Raw genomic sequence first — 16,918 nt, 5'->3', positions numbered from 1 at the left:
TTTTCCCCTTACCTCAAACTTTCCTAATGCCAGTTGTTTTTTGGTTACAGCTCATGAAGTATGCTTCACCACCTTCTCAGCCCCGTCTCCGTGGTCAGGCTTCTCACCTACAGTACCTCTTCGTTATCTTTCAGGGGACGCGCTGCTGTAAATAGCAAACTGCCTTCCTACTCTCTGCAGTCTTTCCAGAGCATGCACTGATGCTGTAACCAGCAAATTGGTTGTCTCTTCTCTCTTCAGCCGTGTGCTGCATTCTGCTGTTATGTGAACGATTGATTGAGTGTTGGATACAGCCAGTATTGCTCCAAATGCGCATCACTCGTATGCTTACAACCACTGTGATCCAAGCCCCCCCCCCAAACTCTGGATTCCAAACGGTGAATTTTGCTGAAAGGTGACTAGTTTGCATCCCCGATGTCTGTACCAATCAGAAAATAACCAAGTAACCATAATACTCCGATCCTCTCCATTCAGTTCTTTCTCTATCCGTGTGGACCACTGCCTGTCTCCATCCCAGGGAAATGTTGTGATTTGGCAGAAGCATGGCTAGCACCATTCTGCTCTTGTAAATATGGTTGTAAAGAAGTGAACGCTCCCTGATAAAGCCTTCTAAGATACAGTCACCTAAAGTTAAAACTACGGCGATCAATAGAGCATTCTAATAGGAAATACAGTACAAGTACTAAATGCTAAGATGCAATTCACATTATAAAACCAAGATTACAGAGAGAGAGAGACATTATTACAAGATATGTAGCATCGCCGCTATTTGCTAAGTCACTCAGACCTCAATTGCAAGGTAGCCAAGTGGCTTGGCTATTGGGTTGTGCGTGGTTTTGGACTAGGGATAATACTCTCACATTGACTTTGTACTGCATTCCCTATCCAGGCATCTGTTGAGCTTGGATGTGATGGATTCTGGGTTCTGATGCCTAAACTTGGATTAGTGTTAATTATCAGGTATTGTAGTGGTATGCTCTACAGCAGATATTCGCAAACAGGGGTACGCGCAATGCCGTCGAGGGTACGCCAAATAAAAATGTGATTCACTTAAAAATAGAATAATATATTTTTTACACTTTTCCCCCCCTTCACATTTTCAAACAGTCCATTTATATTTTCCAACGGGGCTATACACTTGGGTGAGTATTTTCTCTCACCTCTAGCCTCATTTCACTGCCCAAAATTTAATTAAACCATCTAGTGTTCAGCAAAATAACAACAATGTCAAATACAGGTAGCCTAGTCAAATAATGAACATCCAAATATTGACACGTTTTTTTATTTTATTGAGACGAGCTTAAAGTTTTCTTTACTGACCATAATTTTCACTTTTCTGACCGCTTGTATGATGGCGAGTTTCTCACACGACTGGCCTTTCTGGGTGATATTTCTTCTCACCTGAATGATCTGAATCTAGGATTATAGGGACTCTCCACAACTACATTCAATGTGCGGGACAACATTGAGGTTATGACTAAAAAGTTGGAACTCTTCTCTGTCAGCATTAACAAGGACAACACACAGGTCTTTCTGTCAGTGTATGATTTTTGTGTGTGCAAATGAACTCAAGCTTACAGACAATGTCAAATGTGACATAGTGAAGCACTTGAGTGAGTTGGGTGCACAATTACGCAGTTACTTTCCAGAAAAGGATGACACAAACAACTGTATTCATTATTCCTTTCATGCCCTGCCTCCAGTCCACTTAACGATATCTGAACATGAGAGCCTCATCGAAATTTCAACAAGCGGCTCTGTGAAAATTGAGTTTAATCAGAAGCCACTGCCAGATTTCTGGATTGGTCTGCACACTGAGTATCCTGCCTTGGCAAATCACTGTTAATATGCTGATGCCCTTTGCAACCACATATTTATGTGAGTGGATTCTCGGCCCTCACTAGCATGAAAACTAAATAAATACAGTCACAGACTGTGTGTGGAAAATGATTTAAGACAGACTTTCCAAATCAACCCAACATTGCAGAGCTCAGCTTCCCATGAGCTGGGTTGTGACAAAACTCACACTCATTCTTATGTTTAATAAAAATATATTGTATAGTGTGTGTGTGGCAGGCTTACAATGATGGCAAAAAACAACATTTGAGAGCGCACTGACCCTAGTGCTAGAGGGAGTACGCAGCTAGAGGTTGAACATTGCAAGGGGTACGGGACTATAAAAAGTTTGGGAACCACTGGTCTAGATGGTCTACACCAGAAAGTTAATGGTTATCTTTACGATGAATGTATATGGTGGAAGCAATTAACATTGGAATGTACTGAGTGAAGGAAAGATAAATCACATGCTGGCAGGCACTGATAAGGGTGAAGAGCTGTGGATTAGTGAGGAAGGGGGTTGAGGTCAGGTTAGATCACCTTAAGGGAGAAGGAACCGTTTGTGGCCCATATCTATTAACTTCCTGCATAGTAATATGTTTAGAGAGGAGGAGACGACTCCACCCAAATTGGGGTATATATACTACCACTACTGTGAATGTCTTTTGTCTTATGCAGCTTTATCTATTCAAAAGGTGAAAAAACTTGGTTTGAGCTTTATTAAGCTTCCTTGAGTTTTAATAGGTTCACTTAGAACCTAACAGTAGGCGCTGCGAGCATGGTTCACTACGATTTGCAGTCGAACTAGAGATTCTGAATCAGTGAAACAGGAGCCGGGACCAGAAACAAGGTAGGCACAGTTTCTACACCTGTTATCACTAATTCTGACATTTTTATTTATTTCACCTTTATTTAACCAGGTAGGCAAGTTGAGAACAAGTTCTCATTTACAATTGCGACCTGGCCAAGATAAAGCAAAGCAGTTCGACACGTACAACGACACAGAGTTACACATGGAGTAAAACAAACATACAGTCAATAATACAGTAGAAACAAGTCTATATACGATGTGAGCAAATTAGGTGAGATAACGGAGGTAAAGGCAAAAAAAAAGGCCATGGTGGCAAAGTAAATACAATACAGCAAGTAAAACACTGGAATGGTAGAATTGCAGTGGAAGAATGTGCAAAGTAGAAATAAAAATAATGGGGTGTAAAGGAGCAAAATAAATAAATAAATACAATAAATACAGTAGAGAAAGAGGTAGTTGTTTGGGCTAAATTATAGGTGGGCTATGTACAGGTGCAGTAATCTGTGAGCTGCTCTGACAGCTGGTGCTTAAAGCTAGTGAGGGAGATAAGTGTTTCCAGTTTCAGAGATTTTTGTAGTTCGTTCCAGTCATTGGCAGCAGAGAACTGGAAGGAGAGGCGGCCAAAGAAAGAATTGGTTTTGGGCGTGACCAGAGCGATATACCTGCTGGAGCACGTGCTACAGGTGGGTGATGCCATGGTGACCAGCGAGTTGAGATAAGGGGGGACTTTAACTAGCAGGGTCTTGTAGATGACATGGAGCCAGTGGGTTTGGCGACGAGTATGAAGCGAGGGCCAGCCAACGAGAGCGTACAGGTCGCAATGGTGGGTAGTATATGGGGCTTTGGTGACAAAACGGATGGCACTGTGATAGACTGCATCCAATTTGTTGAGTAGGGTATTGGAGGCTAGTTAGTAAATGACATCGCCGAAGTCAAGGATTGGTAGGATGGTCAGTTTTACAAGGGTATGTTTGGCAGCATGAGTGAAGGATGCTTTGTTGCGAAATAAGAAGCCAATTCTAGATTTAGCTTTGGATTGGAGATGTTTGATGTGGATCTGGAAGGAGAGTTTACAGCCTAACCAGACACCTAGGTATTTGTAGTTGTCCATGTATTCTAAGTCAGAGCTGTCCAGAGTAGTGATGTTGGACATCTTGGGGAGATGAGTCATAGGCTGAACCAATTATAGGATACTTTCTGGTGAGGCCTGATCAATCTCACTAGAAATGATTGAGACAGGATTTAATTATAATATGAATGAGAGACACCAATCTCTAGTCTATTTTACCATTACCTTATGCAATACCATTAACTACTCTAGTAGTTATCAAGAGTTGTAATTCTAAGTTAGTGAATTCAAATTTGTATATTTTTTAGTTAACATGCAGTGTTAATCACAATGTGAGTCATGTGTTCGAAGGGTAAATTACCAGTTCCCTGGGGCCCTGGCGTATATACACAAATGTATTTTGTTCAGTCTGCATATAAAAGGGAAATATATGTTAATAAGGGATGAGTTACTCGAAATGGATTGTGATATGTGTATCGCTTATTTAATTTTTGTTTTGATAAAAATTTCACCAGATTGGGGTCTCCTGGATTGTTGGGTTTTTCCTCGATGGGTTAGAGTTCTAACTCCCTGATCTTGTAACTCTTTGGAGAGGTCGCCAGTAAAATGGTGGGAAAAATGGACCAGACAGACTGCTGGTGGTGCCTCAGGTGAGAGACTTGTGTACGTGGGAAAAATTGATTAATTTATTTGGATATTGAAATAGGGACATTAAATGTGACAGGCAAGAGTTACATATTTGCCGTTATCTGAAGAACCAATGAAGACACGCTAGAAGGATAGGTGCCAGGAGGAGGAGGGGTGGTCAACTGTGCCCGTAACTGTTTGGGGTGACAGGTTTATTGAGGAAGGTCTACACACTACGAAATGTATTGCAATTCTGACTAAGAATGCATGGGACAAATGCGGGTTGTAATGAGCAGAGTTATTACCAGCAATAAAAGTTTCCATTTGTAAGTGTACATTCTAACCATGATAATTTCACGGTCGAATTGTACGAAGATAGAATCATACTACACCGGTTCCGATGCTCATCAGATGTGGCAGGGCTTGCAAACTATTACAGAGGGAAGCACAGCCGAGAGCTGCCCAGTGACACGAACCTACCAAACGAGCTACATAACTTCTATGCTCACTTCGATGTAAGTAATACTGAAACATGCATGAGAGCATCAGCTGTTCCCGGACGACTGTGTGATCACGCTCTCCGCAGCAGATGTGAGTAAGACCTTTAAGCCGATGACTCCAACAACGAGACAGCCTATAGGGAGGTCAGAGACCTGACCGTGTGGTGCAAGGATAACAACCTCTCCCTCAATGTGATCAAGACAAAGGAGATGATTGTGGACTACAGGAAAAGGAGGACCGAGAGCGTGCCCATTCTCATAGACGGGGCTGTATTGGAGCAGGTTGAGAGCTTCAAGTTCCTTGTCGTCCACATCACCAACAAACTAACATGGTTCAAGCACACCAAGACAGTCGTGAAGAGGGCACGACAAAACCTATTTTTCCTAAGGGGACTGAAAAGATTTGGCATGGGTCCTCAGATCCTCAAAAGGTTCTACAGCTGCACCACCGAGAGCATCCTGACGGGTTGCATCACTGCCTGGTATGGCAACTGCTCAGCCTCCGACCGCAAGGCACTACAGAGGGTAGTGTGTACGGCCCAGTACATCACTGGGGCCAAGCTTTCTGCCATCCAGGACCTCTATACCAGGCGGTGTCAGAAGGCCCTAAAAGTTGTCAAAGACTCTAGCCACCCTAGTCACACTGTTCTCTCTGCTACCACACAGCAAGCGGTCCCAGACCGCCAAGTCTAGGTCCAAGAGGCTTCTAAACAGCTTCTACTCCCCAAGCCATAAGACAGTGAGGACAATTTTGCTGTTTTGGCTCTTTACCCCATCCAGCACTTTGGAATTCAAATTATACAATTACTGTGTACATAGTCCCCCCATTTTAGGGAACCAAAAGTATTTGGACAAATTCACTTGTAGTCAAAAGTTCAGTATTTGGTTCCATATTTCTAGCACACAATGACTACATCAAGCTTGTGATTCTACAAACTTGTTAAGTGCATGAGGTAGTCACCTGGAATGCATTTCAATTAACAGGTGTGCCTTGTTAAAAACGTATTTGTGGAATTTCTTTCCTACTTAATGCGTTTGAGCTAATCAGTTGTGTTGTGACAAGGTAGCGGTGGTATACAGAAGATAGTAAAAGACCAAGTCCATATTACGGCAAGAACATCTCAAATAAGCAGAGATACAGTGCCTTGCGAAAGTATTCGCCCCCCTTGAACTTTGCGACCTTTTGCCACATTTCAGGCTTCAAACATAAAGATATAAAACTGTATTTTTTTGTGAAGAATCAACAACAAGTGGGACACAATCATGAAGTGGAACGACATTTATTGGATATTTCAAACTTTTTTAACAAATCAAAAACTGAAAAATTGGGCGTGCAAAATTATTCAGCCCCCTTAAGTTAATACTTTGTAGCGCCACCTTTTGCTGCGATTACAGCTGTAAGTCGCTTGGGGTATGTCTCTATCAGTTTTGCACATCGAGAGACTGACATTTTTTCCCATTCCTCCTTGCAAAACAGCTCGAGCTCAGTGAGGTTGGATGGAGAGCATTTGTGAACAGCAGTTTTCAGTTCTTTCCACAGATTCTCGATTGGATTCAGGTCTGGACTTTGACTTGGCCATTCTAACACCTGGATATGTTTATTTTTGAACCATTCCATTGTAGATTTTGCTTTATGTTTTGGATCATTGTCTTGTTGGAAGACAAATCTCCGTCCCAGTCTCAGGTCTTTTGCAGACTCCATCAGGTTCTCTTCCAGAACGGTCCTGTATTTGGTTCCATCCATCTTCCAATCAATTTTAACCATCTTCCCTGTCCCTGCTGAAGAAAAGCAGGCCCAAACCATGATGCTGCCACCACCATGTTTGACAGTGGGGATGGTGTGTTCAGGGTGATGAGCTGTGTTGCTTTTACGCCAAACATAACGTTTTGCATTGTTGCCAAAAAGTTCCATTTTGGTTTCATCTGACCAGAGCACCTCCTTCCACATGTTTGGTGTGTCTCCCAGGTGGCTTGTGGCAAACTTTAAACAACACTTTTTATGGATATCTTTAAGAAATGGCTTTCTTCTTGCCACTCTTCCATAAAGGCCAGATTTGTGCAATATACGACTGATTGTTGTCCTATGGACAGAGTCTCCCACCTCAGCTGTAGATCTCTGCAGTTCATCCAGAGTGATCATGGGCCTCTTGGCTGCATCTCTGATCAGTCTTCTCCTTGTATGAGCTGAAAGTTTAGAGGGACGGCCAGGTCTTGGTAGATTTGCAGTGGTCTGGTACTCCTTCCATTTCAATATTATCGCTTGCACAGTGCTCCTTGGGATGTTTAAAGCTTGGGAAATCTTTTTGTATCCAAATCCGGCTTTAAATCTCGGACCTGCCTGGTGTGTTCCTTGTTCTTCATGATGCTCTCTGCGCTTTTAACGGACCTCTGAGACTATCACAGTGCAGGTGCATTTATACGGAGACTTGATTACACACAGGTGGATTGTATTTATCATCATTAGTCATTTAGGTCAACATTGGATCATTCAGAGATCCTCACTGAACTTCTGGAGAGAGTTTGCTGCACTGAAAGTAAAAGGGCTGAATAATTTTGCACGCCCAATTTTTCCGTTTTTGATTTGTTAAAAAAGTTTGAAATATCCAATAAATGTCGTTCCACTTCATGATTGTGTCCCACTTGTTGTTGATTCTTCACAAAAAATACAGTTTTATATATTTATGTTTGAAGCCTGAAATGTCGCAAAGTTCAAGGGGGCCGAATACTTTCGCAAGGCACTGTAAATGACATTCCATCATTGTTTAAAAAAAAGCAGGTCAGTTCGCACGAAACATTAAGAACTTTTGAAGTTTCTTCAAGTGCAAAGATGAAACTGGCTCTCATGAGGACTGCCACAGGAATGGAAGACCCAGAGTTACCTCTGCTGATACCAGCCTCAGAAATGGCAGCCCAAATAAATGCTTCAGAGTTCAAGTAACAGACACATCAACATCAACTGTTCTGTGGAGACTGTGTTAATCAGACCGCCATGGTTGAATTGTTGCAAAGAAACCACGACTAAAGGACACCAATAAGAAAAAGAGACTTACTTGGGCCAAGAACCATGAGCAATGGACATTAGACCGGTGGAAATTGGTCCGAGTCCAAATTAGATTTTTTGTTCCAACCGCCGTGTCTTTATGAGATGCGGTGTGGGTGAACGGATGATCTCCGGATGTGTATTCCCCACCGCAAAGCATAGAGGAGGTGTTTTGGTGTGTGGGTGCTTTGCTGGTGACACTGTCTGTGATGCATTTATAATTCAAGGCAAACTTAACCAGCATGGCTACCACAGCATTCTGCCGCGATACACCATCCCATTTGGTTTGGGCTTACTGGGACTATCATTTGTTTTTCAACAGGACAATGACCCAACACACCTCCAGGCTGTGTAAGGGCTATTTTACCAATAAGGAGAGTGATGGATTATCTCAACCAAATTGAGATGGTTGGGGATGAGTCAGACCGCAGAGTGAAGGAAAAGCAGCCAGCATATGCGGAAACTCCTTCAAGACTGTTGGAAAAGCATTCCAGGTGAAGCTGGTTGAGAGAATGCCAAGATTGTGCAAAGCAGTCATCAAGGCAAAGAGTGGCTATTTGAAGAATCTCAAATATGAAATATATTTTTATTTGTTTAACACTTTTTTGGTAACTACATGTTTCCATGTGTTATTTTGTAGTTTTGATGTCTTCACTATTATTTTACAATGTAGAAAACAGTAAAAAATAAAGAAAAACCCTTGAATGAGTAGGTGCTCTAAAACTTTTGACCGGTAGTGTATATTATGATCAAATAGCCTCAGTGTTCACAGTAAACGTGTGCTGGAAATTGCACAGAATTTTCACAACATTCAAGTTTGCGCTCAGCCGGCCTGAAGTTTGTTCTGTTCCGAAAAAACAGAGGGAACATTGCTTGGGGGTATGATCTTTGTGCCTAACTTCCTCACTCATTGGTTACCCAATATGGATCGAATTACCCCAAAATGAAAGCTGACAGTCTGCACTTTAATCCAAAGCGCTGAAGATCAGAGCTAAAACAACAAAACATGGGTCACTGTCCAAATACTTTTGGACCTCACTATACAGTGCCTTCGGAAAGTATTCAGACACCTTGACTTTGTCCACATTTTGTTAAGTTACAGCATTATTCTAAAATGGATTAAATAAAAAAATCCTTGGCCAATCGACACACAATACCCCATATTGACAAAGCGAACACAGGTTTTTATTTTTTTATTTTACAAATGCATTAAATATAAAACACAAACACCTTATCTACGTAAGTATTCAGACCCTTTGCTATGAGAGACGAAATTGTGGGGTGTTACCACAAATGTTTCTACAACTTGATTGGAGTCCACCGTGGTAAATTCCATTGATTGGAAATCATTTGTAAAGGCATACACCAGGCTATATAAGATCCCACAGTTGACAGTGCATGTCAGAGCAAAAACCAAGACATGAGGTCAAATTAATTGTCCATAGAGCTCCGAGACAGGATTGTGTCGAGGCACAGATCTGGGGAAGGTACCAAAACATTTCTGCAACATTGAAGGTCTCTAAGAAAACAGTGACCTCCACCATCATTCTTAAAAGGAAGACCCTTCCTAGAGCTGTCCGCCCGGCCAAACTGAGCAATCGGGGAAGAAGGGCCTTGGCAAGGGAGGTGACCAAGAACCTGATGTTCACGCTGACAGAGCTCCAGAGTTCCTCTGTGGAGATGGGAGAACCTTCCAGAAGGACAACCATCTCTGCAGCACTCCACCAATCAGGCCTTTATGGTCAGACAGAAGCCACTCTTCATTAAAAGGCACGATAGCCCGCTTGTTGTTTTCCAAAGGGCACCTAAAACCCTCTCAGACCATGAGAAACAAGATTCTCTGGTCTGACCAAGCCAAGATTGAACTCTTTGGCCTGAATGCAAAGCATCATGTCTGGACGAAACCTGCTACCATCCCTACGGTGAAGCATGGTGGTTGCAACATCATGTTGTGCAGATGTTTTTCAGCGGCAGCGACTGGGAGAATAGTCAGGATCGAGGCAAAGATGAACAGAGCAAAATACAGAAAGATCCTTGACAAAATCCTGCTCCTCAGACTGGGGGGAACATTCACCTTCCAACAGGAACAGCAACCCTAAGCACACAGCAAAGACAACGCAGTAGTGGCTTCCCGACAAGTCTCTGTATGTCCTAGAGTGGCTCAGGCAGAGGCTGGACTTAAACCTGATCAAACATCTCTGGAAAGACCTGAAAATAGCTGTGCAGCAATGCTCCCCATCCAACCTGACAGAGCTTGAGAGGATCTGCAGAGAATGGGAGAAACAGGTATGCCAAGCTTGTACCGTCCTACCCAAGAAGACTCAAAGACTGTAATCGCTGCCAAATGTGCTGCAACAAACGGAGTAAAGGGTCTGAATACTTATGTAAATGTGATGTTTATTTTTTATTACTTTTCAAACATTTCTAAAAACCTGTTTTAGCTTTGTCATTATGGTGTATTTTGTGTAGATTGATGATAGATTGAAAAAAACAACAATTTAATCAATTTTAGAATAAGGCTGTAACATAACAAAATGTGGAAAAAGTCAAGGGGTTTGAATATTTTCCGTTGACACTGTATGAGTACACGCAGACATGACATAGGTACCACACACACTCACCGTATTGTATACGGAGTAGGCCGCTAGCACATGGAACAGGGCCTGCTGCCTGTGAAGAGAGAAAGAACACTTACTACCAGCTCATTGACACCTTTCTCACACAGTATCATTGCCAGTTGTCAGAATGGTAACATAACACTCAAAAAAGGATGAATGAAGGCTCAAGTACAATGGCAATTGTACTGTGTGTGAAATATGACGTTCTTTGGAACTAAGCTTGTCTTTAACTATAATAGAAATCATAACCAAAGCAACTGAAGTGGAGAGATGGCGTCTCTTATTCAAAACGTGCATTCTCTCAAGACCGACCACACCAGGAACGATTACTCATGCATAAACCATCTACCCCTCCCACCCACATCCTCTTCCCCCAAATGATCTCCATTAATGAGGATGCATCCCAAATGGCACCCTATTCCCCATTTATAGTACACTATATAGGGAAGAGGGTGCCATTTGGGAATAAGCTTTAGCCCCTCACAGGCAGATTTATAATGAAAACATCCATAAACTAAACTAGAGTGAAAAGACTTTGGCAGCGACCGCCAGTCTCTGAAACACAGGGATGTAGACGAACTGTGTACTGTACTTTGTATCCATGTGGATGTCAAGGACATCCCTCTCTTTTCCTCTAAGTACTAAACTCCTGCTGGTATCTACTACTGCCCTGACCCTATGCATCAAATCAATGATAAAGTGTTAAAGGTCAACTGCCCTTGAAAACGGCCCATGTGGCATTGATATGAGTCAGAAACATTTATTCTCGTGTCAAAATTGGGTAACTAGGATAATTTTGCTCATTAATTCCGTCTCATCCAAAACACAGTTTTGTAAGTTAGTTCGTCATGACTTACAGGAAGTTTGGTTTGGTTATGGCTTACTTACATGCCCACCTTTGCCAATGATACCCAATTGCCCAGAGACAAAAATCATTGTGATCCGCCCCCAGCTGCTATGTGGATATTTGTAGTCAAGTCTGTATAGGGGAGCAACACATGTTAAGTTCATGTTTTAAGTATCCCTATATTTCTGTTATTATGGTGCTATCAGTCTGTTATTAGTACACCTGCGCGGTAGTCTCCATGGAGATGGACCAGGCCTGAGTGTGATGTCAACTATGTACTGTGGAAATACGGTGAAGTAAACTATGTTAAACTGGAACCTAGTCGATGTGTCATTTTGAGGTATCATTGGCAGCAGAGGAGGGCTAATATCTACAATGAAGAGGTCATTTAATCTGGGCTGGGTTACTTATCTGGATGAGAAAAAGCTAGCACTTGCGGTGGTATTATCGCTGGAAGGAAGAGCGAGAGAGACAGCACTAGAAATATCCCTGGAGGATTTGAAGGATGACAGTATGGGAGCTTATCAGAGCACTGGATTCTGTGTTTCGTAAAGAAGAGAAAGACCATGCCTACGAGGCATATTCAAACTTTGACAGTGTTACTAGAGACATTTTGATTGCAATGACGGACTACATAATTGATTTCAAAATGAGGTACAATAGGATGCGCAAGTACAACATGGTTCTCAAGTTGCTAGATACTGCCTGTCTGGATGGTAGGGAGAAACAGTCGGCTTTGACTGCTTGTACTGTGCTGACTTTTTGCGTCAATGGAAGTCGGCACAAAAAAGTACTTTTGGTGAAAATACGTCTGTCGCACCCATAACAAATGGAATGCAAGTGAGTGACTCGGCATATTACAATGAGCAGCAGAGAAAAGGTGCCAACAAGTCACGTTCTCAGGACAACCAGATGAGGGCGGCATTGCCCTGCACAAATCCACTGGACAGGTATGGAAGGATATCAAAAAGTGCTATTTGTCAAAGCACTTACCATGTGTTAAAGACTGTCCTCATAAAAATTAACAAGTTAAACTAACAGAGGAAAATGTAAACACAGACATGGAGCAGCGTAACATTACACTTTTTTCAAACAAATCTGCATCTGATACTGAAGCCTTATGATCAGCTGTGATTGATAATGCATGTACATGCGTATTATATATGAACTAAATATGAAAGTACAAAATATGATTGACATACCAATCAACAGTCGTCAATTCTACCAAGAGAGTCAAGATACCAGAAAAAATTTGTCAGACTAAGTGTCACATTGAAACAGAGGTGGTCCCTGTAGATATCCCTTTACTATTAAGCAAAGCTTTCCTCAAGAAGCAGGGGCTGTACTAGACATAAAAAAATGTCAAGGCAGTGATGTTTAAACAACCATTTACCCTTGAACTTAATACCTCAGGCCACTATTGTGTAAACATTTTAGACAAAGACATTACACAGGGTCCATGTAAAAATGAGATTCTGATGGACACAGAGCACATGGAGATTCTGACAGTCGAAGAGAACATGACCACAGAGAAAAAAACACAAATTATTGTTAACAGTTTGGACATGCTACAGTTGACAGACGTCAGAAATTACTCAGCAGTTCTGGAAATAATGAGTATTTCCATTCTACGGCAGATAGTTAACCGTTGAGACATGCCAGAAATACAGCAAACCTAAGCCCAGACCAGCTGTTGGTTTACCACTGGCGTCCAAGTACAATGAAACTGTGGCTGTAGAGCTACATGAGTTGAGACGAAGTGTGTGGTACCTTCACATAATCGACCACTTCACACGCTTCAGCGCTGGAAGCATTGTGAATACAAAGAAACCCAGTGAAATCGTCAAGCACTTCATTCTTTCCTGGATAAGTGTGCATGGCCCGCCCCAGAAATTGTACAGTGACAATGGTGGGTTCTGATTTCTTGTCTCCTTTCATTGAGGGAGATAGGGTAATTTATAACGTTTACATTATGTCAGGAGACGTTACTGTTAGCAACCTGGGATCCAATGGGAGGAGGAAATACACCGTCTGGTACGAGTCAACATGACAGCTGTGAGTTGTGGAGGAGTGAGCACTTTGGAGCAGAGGTCAGGTCAGATGAAGTGAGGAAGAACAGGTATCACTAAGGTTCTGTCTAGCAACAAAGATGCACTGGCTGTTCAGATGTGTAAGAGAAAATGTTAAATATCAGTGCTTGTGTGAATATGTCTTTTGAATATGTCCTTTTGTCTTATGCAGCTGTATTGACCCAATGGGAGAATAAACTTGGTTTAAGCTTTACTAATCGTCCGGTTTACTAGGTTAATTAAGAACCTAACAGAGGAAAATTCTATAATAATGAAATAAGAGAAATGGCTGAGAAATTCAACAGCCCTAGATTGGCTTTGATGGCAAAAAACTCAATGCACAATGTACATGGCTACAGCCCATACCAACTAGTGTTCAAGCAGAACCCTAATACTGCTCTATTTCGGGTCAGTTTCAGTGTCCATATCATTGGATGTGACATCTGGTAGGTTTTGTCTGTTAATGTGTCCTTTTGTCATTTTCTGTAGGAGGCCATAGACATGAATTATCATCGCAATATTAGGTTAAAAGGTCTGCGAAACGTCGTGTACAATGTCAACCATTACTCAACCACATCATAGATTGACTAATTTACTTGTGGAAAGGCGCATACAGTGCAACATGAAATAGATGCATAACACACGATATCAAGTCACAAGGCCGACTTCAAATGCCAACATCCATACGCAGTGCGTGAGTTTCATGTTTGGGAAAGCTTTTCTTTTTCGAAATAAAACTGCACCTTTATAATAAAGGATTGCATGCATCTATCATCGCATTTGCAGACTAATGTAATATAGGATACTATGCCTAATATGATGAGTAGGCTAATAATATTACTCAATCACTGCAAGAGAAACACAGTTCTGAACAACGCATGTCTGAGCATGTAATGAGTAGGTCTAATCAGAGACGTTTCATCTCCATTCTTTGCACAGGAAAAATGTGGCATTTTATAAACACATTTCATGCAATTCTACCACACTTTATATGACTGGAGACATAAGCAATCAGTAAAAACAACCTTGTCTTTTAACCATCTAATCTAGGCCTACGAAAAGGGGAGACACAAATTGTACAATATGATGGCCAACAAGCCTGGAGGGAATTATTGTCCGCCAAAAACTTTCCAGTGGTACTGATCCAATGATAAAGACAGTGAATATCCACACACTCACAGGGGATATGGCCGATGCGCTCCGCTAGTGCCAATAAGATACTGTTCAATCAATTGGGATAACTATAGACAGATTAGTCATTTCTTTGTCTTCTATTTTCAGCGACAGACATTTGCTTTCTAAACTATGCTTTTCCTACGATTGTATTTTGAAAAATTACAATAGGCCTAGGCTTATTTACCTGCTTTTCACTGAGCGCTGCAACTCAACAGTCAGCTATTTGGTAGGCTATTTGCCACACACGCTGCCCAAATTGTGTGCTTAAAACAATCCACAGCTCATTTTTAAAAGAAGCCTCTGCGGCCAAATCATGCTCTCTGTTGTAATATTTTCAAAGATTTTAATGATTTCTGTATAGGCACGAGTAATTACAGTTGAAGTCGCAAGCTTACATACACTAAGGTTGGGGACATTAAAACTTGTTTTTCTCCTCCCGGGTGGCGCAGTGGTCTAGGGCACTGCATCACAGTGCTAGCTGTGCCACCAGAGACTCTGGGTTCGCGCCCAGGCTCTGTCGCAGCCGGCCGCGACCGGGAGATCCGTGGGGCGACGCACAATTGGCCTAGCGTCGTCCGGGTTAGGGAGTGTTTGGCCGGTAGGGATATCCTTGTCTCATCGCGCACCAGCGACTCATGTGGCGGGCCGGGCGCAGTGCGCACTAACCAAGGTAGCCAGGTGGACGGTGTTTCCTCTGACACATTGGTGCGGCTGGCTTCCGGGTTGCAGGCGCGCTGTGTTAAGAAGCAGTGTGGCTTGGTTGGGTTGTATTATGGAGAACGCGTAGATTTCGACCTTCGTCTCTCCCGAGCCCGTACGGGAGATGTAACGATGAGACAACATAGTAATTACTAACAACTGGATACCACGAAAGGGGGGTAAAATTTATTATAAAAATAATTATAAAAAAATATAGTTTTTCAACCACTCCACAAATTTCTTGTTAACAAACTATAGTTTTGGCAAGTCGGTTAGGACATCTACTTTGTGCATGACACAATTTTTACAACAATTGTTCACACAGATGAATTCACTGTATCACAATTCCAGTGGGTCAGAGGTTTACATACACTAAGTTGACTGTGCCTGTAAACAGCTTGGAAAATTCCAGAAAATGATGTCATGGCTTTAGAAGCTTCTGATAGGCTAATTAACATAATTTGAGTCAATTGGAGGTGTACCTGTGGATGTATTTCAAGGCCTACCTTCAAACTCAGCGCCTCTTTGCTTGACATCATGGAAAAATCAAAAGAAATCAGACAAAACCTCAGAAAAAAATTGTAGACCTCCATAGGTCTGGTTCATCCTTACGAGAAATTTCCAAACGCCTGAAGGTACCACATTCATCTGTACAAACAATTGAATGCAAGTATAAACACCATGGGACCATGCAGCCGTCATACCGCCCAAAAAGGAGACGCATTCTATCTCTTAGAGATGAACGTACTTTGGTGTAAAAAGTGCAACTCAATCCATGAACGACAGCAAGGACCTTGTGATGATGCTGGAGGAAACCTGTACAAAAGTATCTATATCCACAGTAAAAACGAGTCCTATATCGACGTAACCTGAAAGGCCGCTCAGCAAGGAAGGAGCCACTGGTCCAAAACCATCATATAAAAGCCAGACTACGATTTGCAACTGTACATGGGGACAAAGATAATGACCATCGTTATGTTTTGGAGGAAAAAGGGGAGGCTTGCAAGCCGAAGAACACCATCCCAACCGTGGAACATGGGGGTGGCAGCATCATGTTGTGGAGGTGCTTTGCTACAGGAGGGACTGGTGCACTTCACAAAATAGATGGCTTCATGAGGGAGGTAAATTATGTGGATATATTGAAGCAACATCTCAAGACGTCAGTCAGGAAGGTAAGGCTTGGTCGCAAATGGGTCTTCCAAATGGACAATGACCCCAAGCATACTTCCAAAGTTGTGGCAAAATGGCTTAAGGACAACAAAGTCAAGGTATTGGAGTGGCCATCACAAAGCCCTGACCTCAATTCCATAGAAAATCTGGTAGCAAAATTGAAAAAGTGTGTGTGCGCAAGGAGGCCTACAAACCTGACACCAGCTCTGTCAGAAGAAATAGGCCAAAATTCAGTCAACTTACTGTGGGAAGCTTGTGGAAGGCTACCCGAAACAATTGACCCAAGTTAAACAATTTAAGAGCAATGTTACCAAATACTAATTGAGTGAATGTAAACTTCTGACCCAGTGGGAATGTGATGAAAGAAATCAAAGCTGTAATAAATCACTCTACTATTATTCTGACATTTCACATTCTTAAAATAAAGTGGTGATCCTAACTGACCTAAGACAGGGA

At 42.1% G+C, this 16,918-nt stretch overlaps 1 protein-coding gene across 2 annotated transcripts in view; it reads right to left on the bottom strand.

The window, feature by feature from the left end:
• Positions 1-16,918, bottom strand: part of si:dkeyp-19e1.3 — a 123,218-nt gene that overhangs the window by 19,476 nt on the left and 86,824 nt on the right. For both annotated transcript variants that reach the window (XM_024379152.2, XM_024379153.2), the window contains exon 8: positions 10,505-10,553. In XM_024379152.2, the coding sequence (XP_024234920.1) occupies positions 10,505-10,553 (49 nt within the window). The remainder of the gene's footprint in view (positions 1-10,504; positions 10,554-16,918) is intronic.

The sequence above is a fragment of the Oncorhynchus tshawytscha genome, linkage group LG19 (genome assembly GCF_018296145.1).
Source record: "Oncorhynchus tshawytscha isolate Ot180627B linkage group LG19, Otsh_v2.0, whole genome shotgun sequence".
Classification (NCBI taxonomy): domain Eukaryota; kingdom Metazoa; phylum Chordata; class Actinopteri; order Salmoniformes; family Salmonidae; genus Oncorhynchus; species Oncorhynchus tshawytscha.
This window is presented reverse-complemented; position numbering and strand designations above follow the sequence as displayed.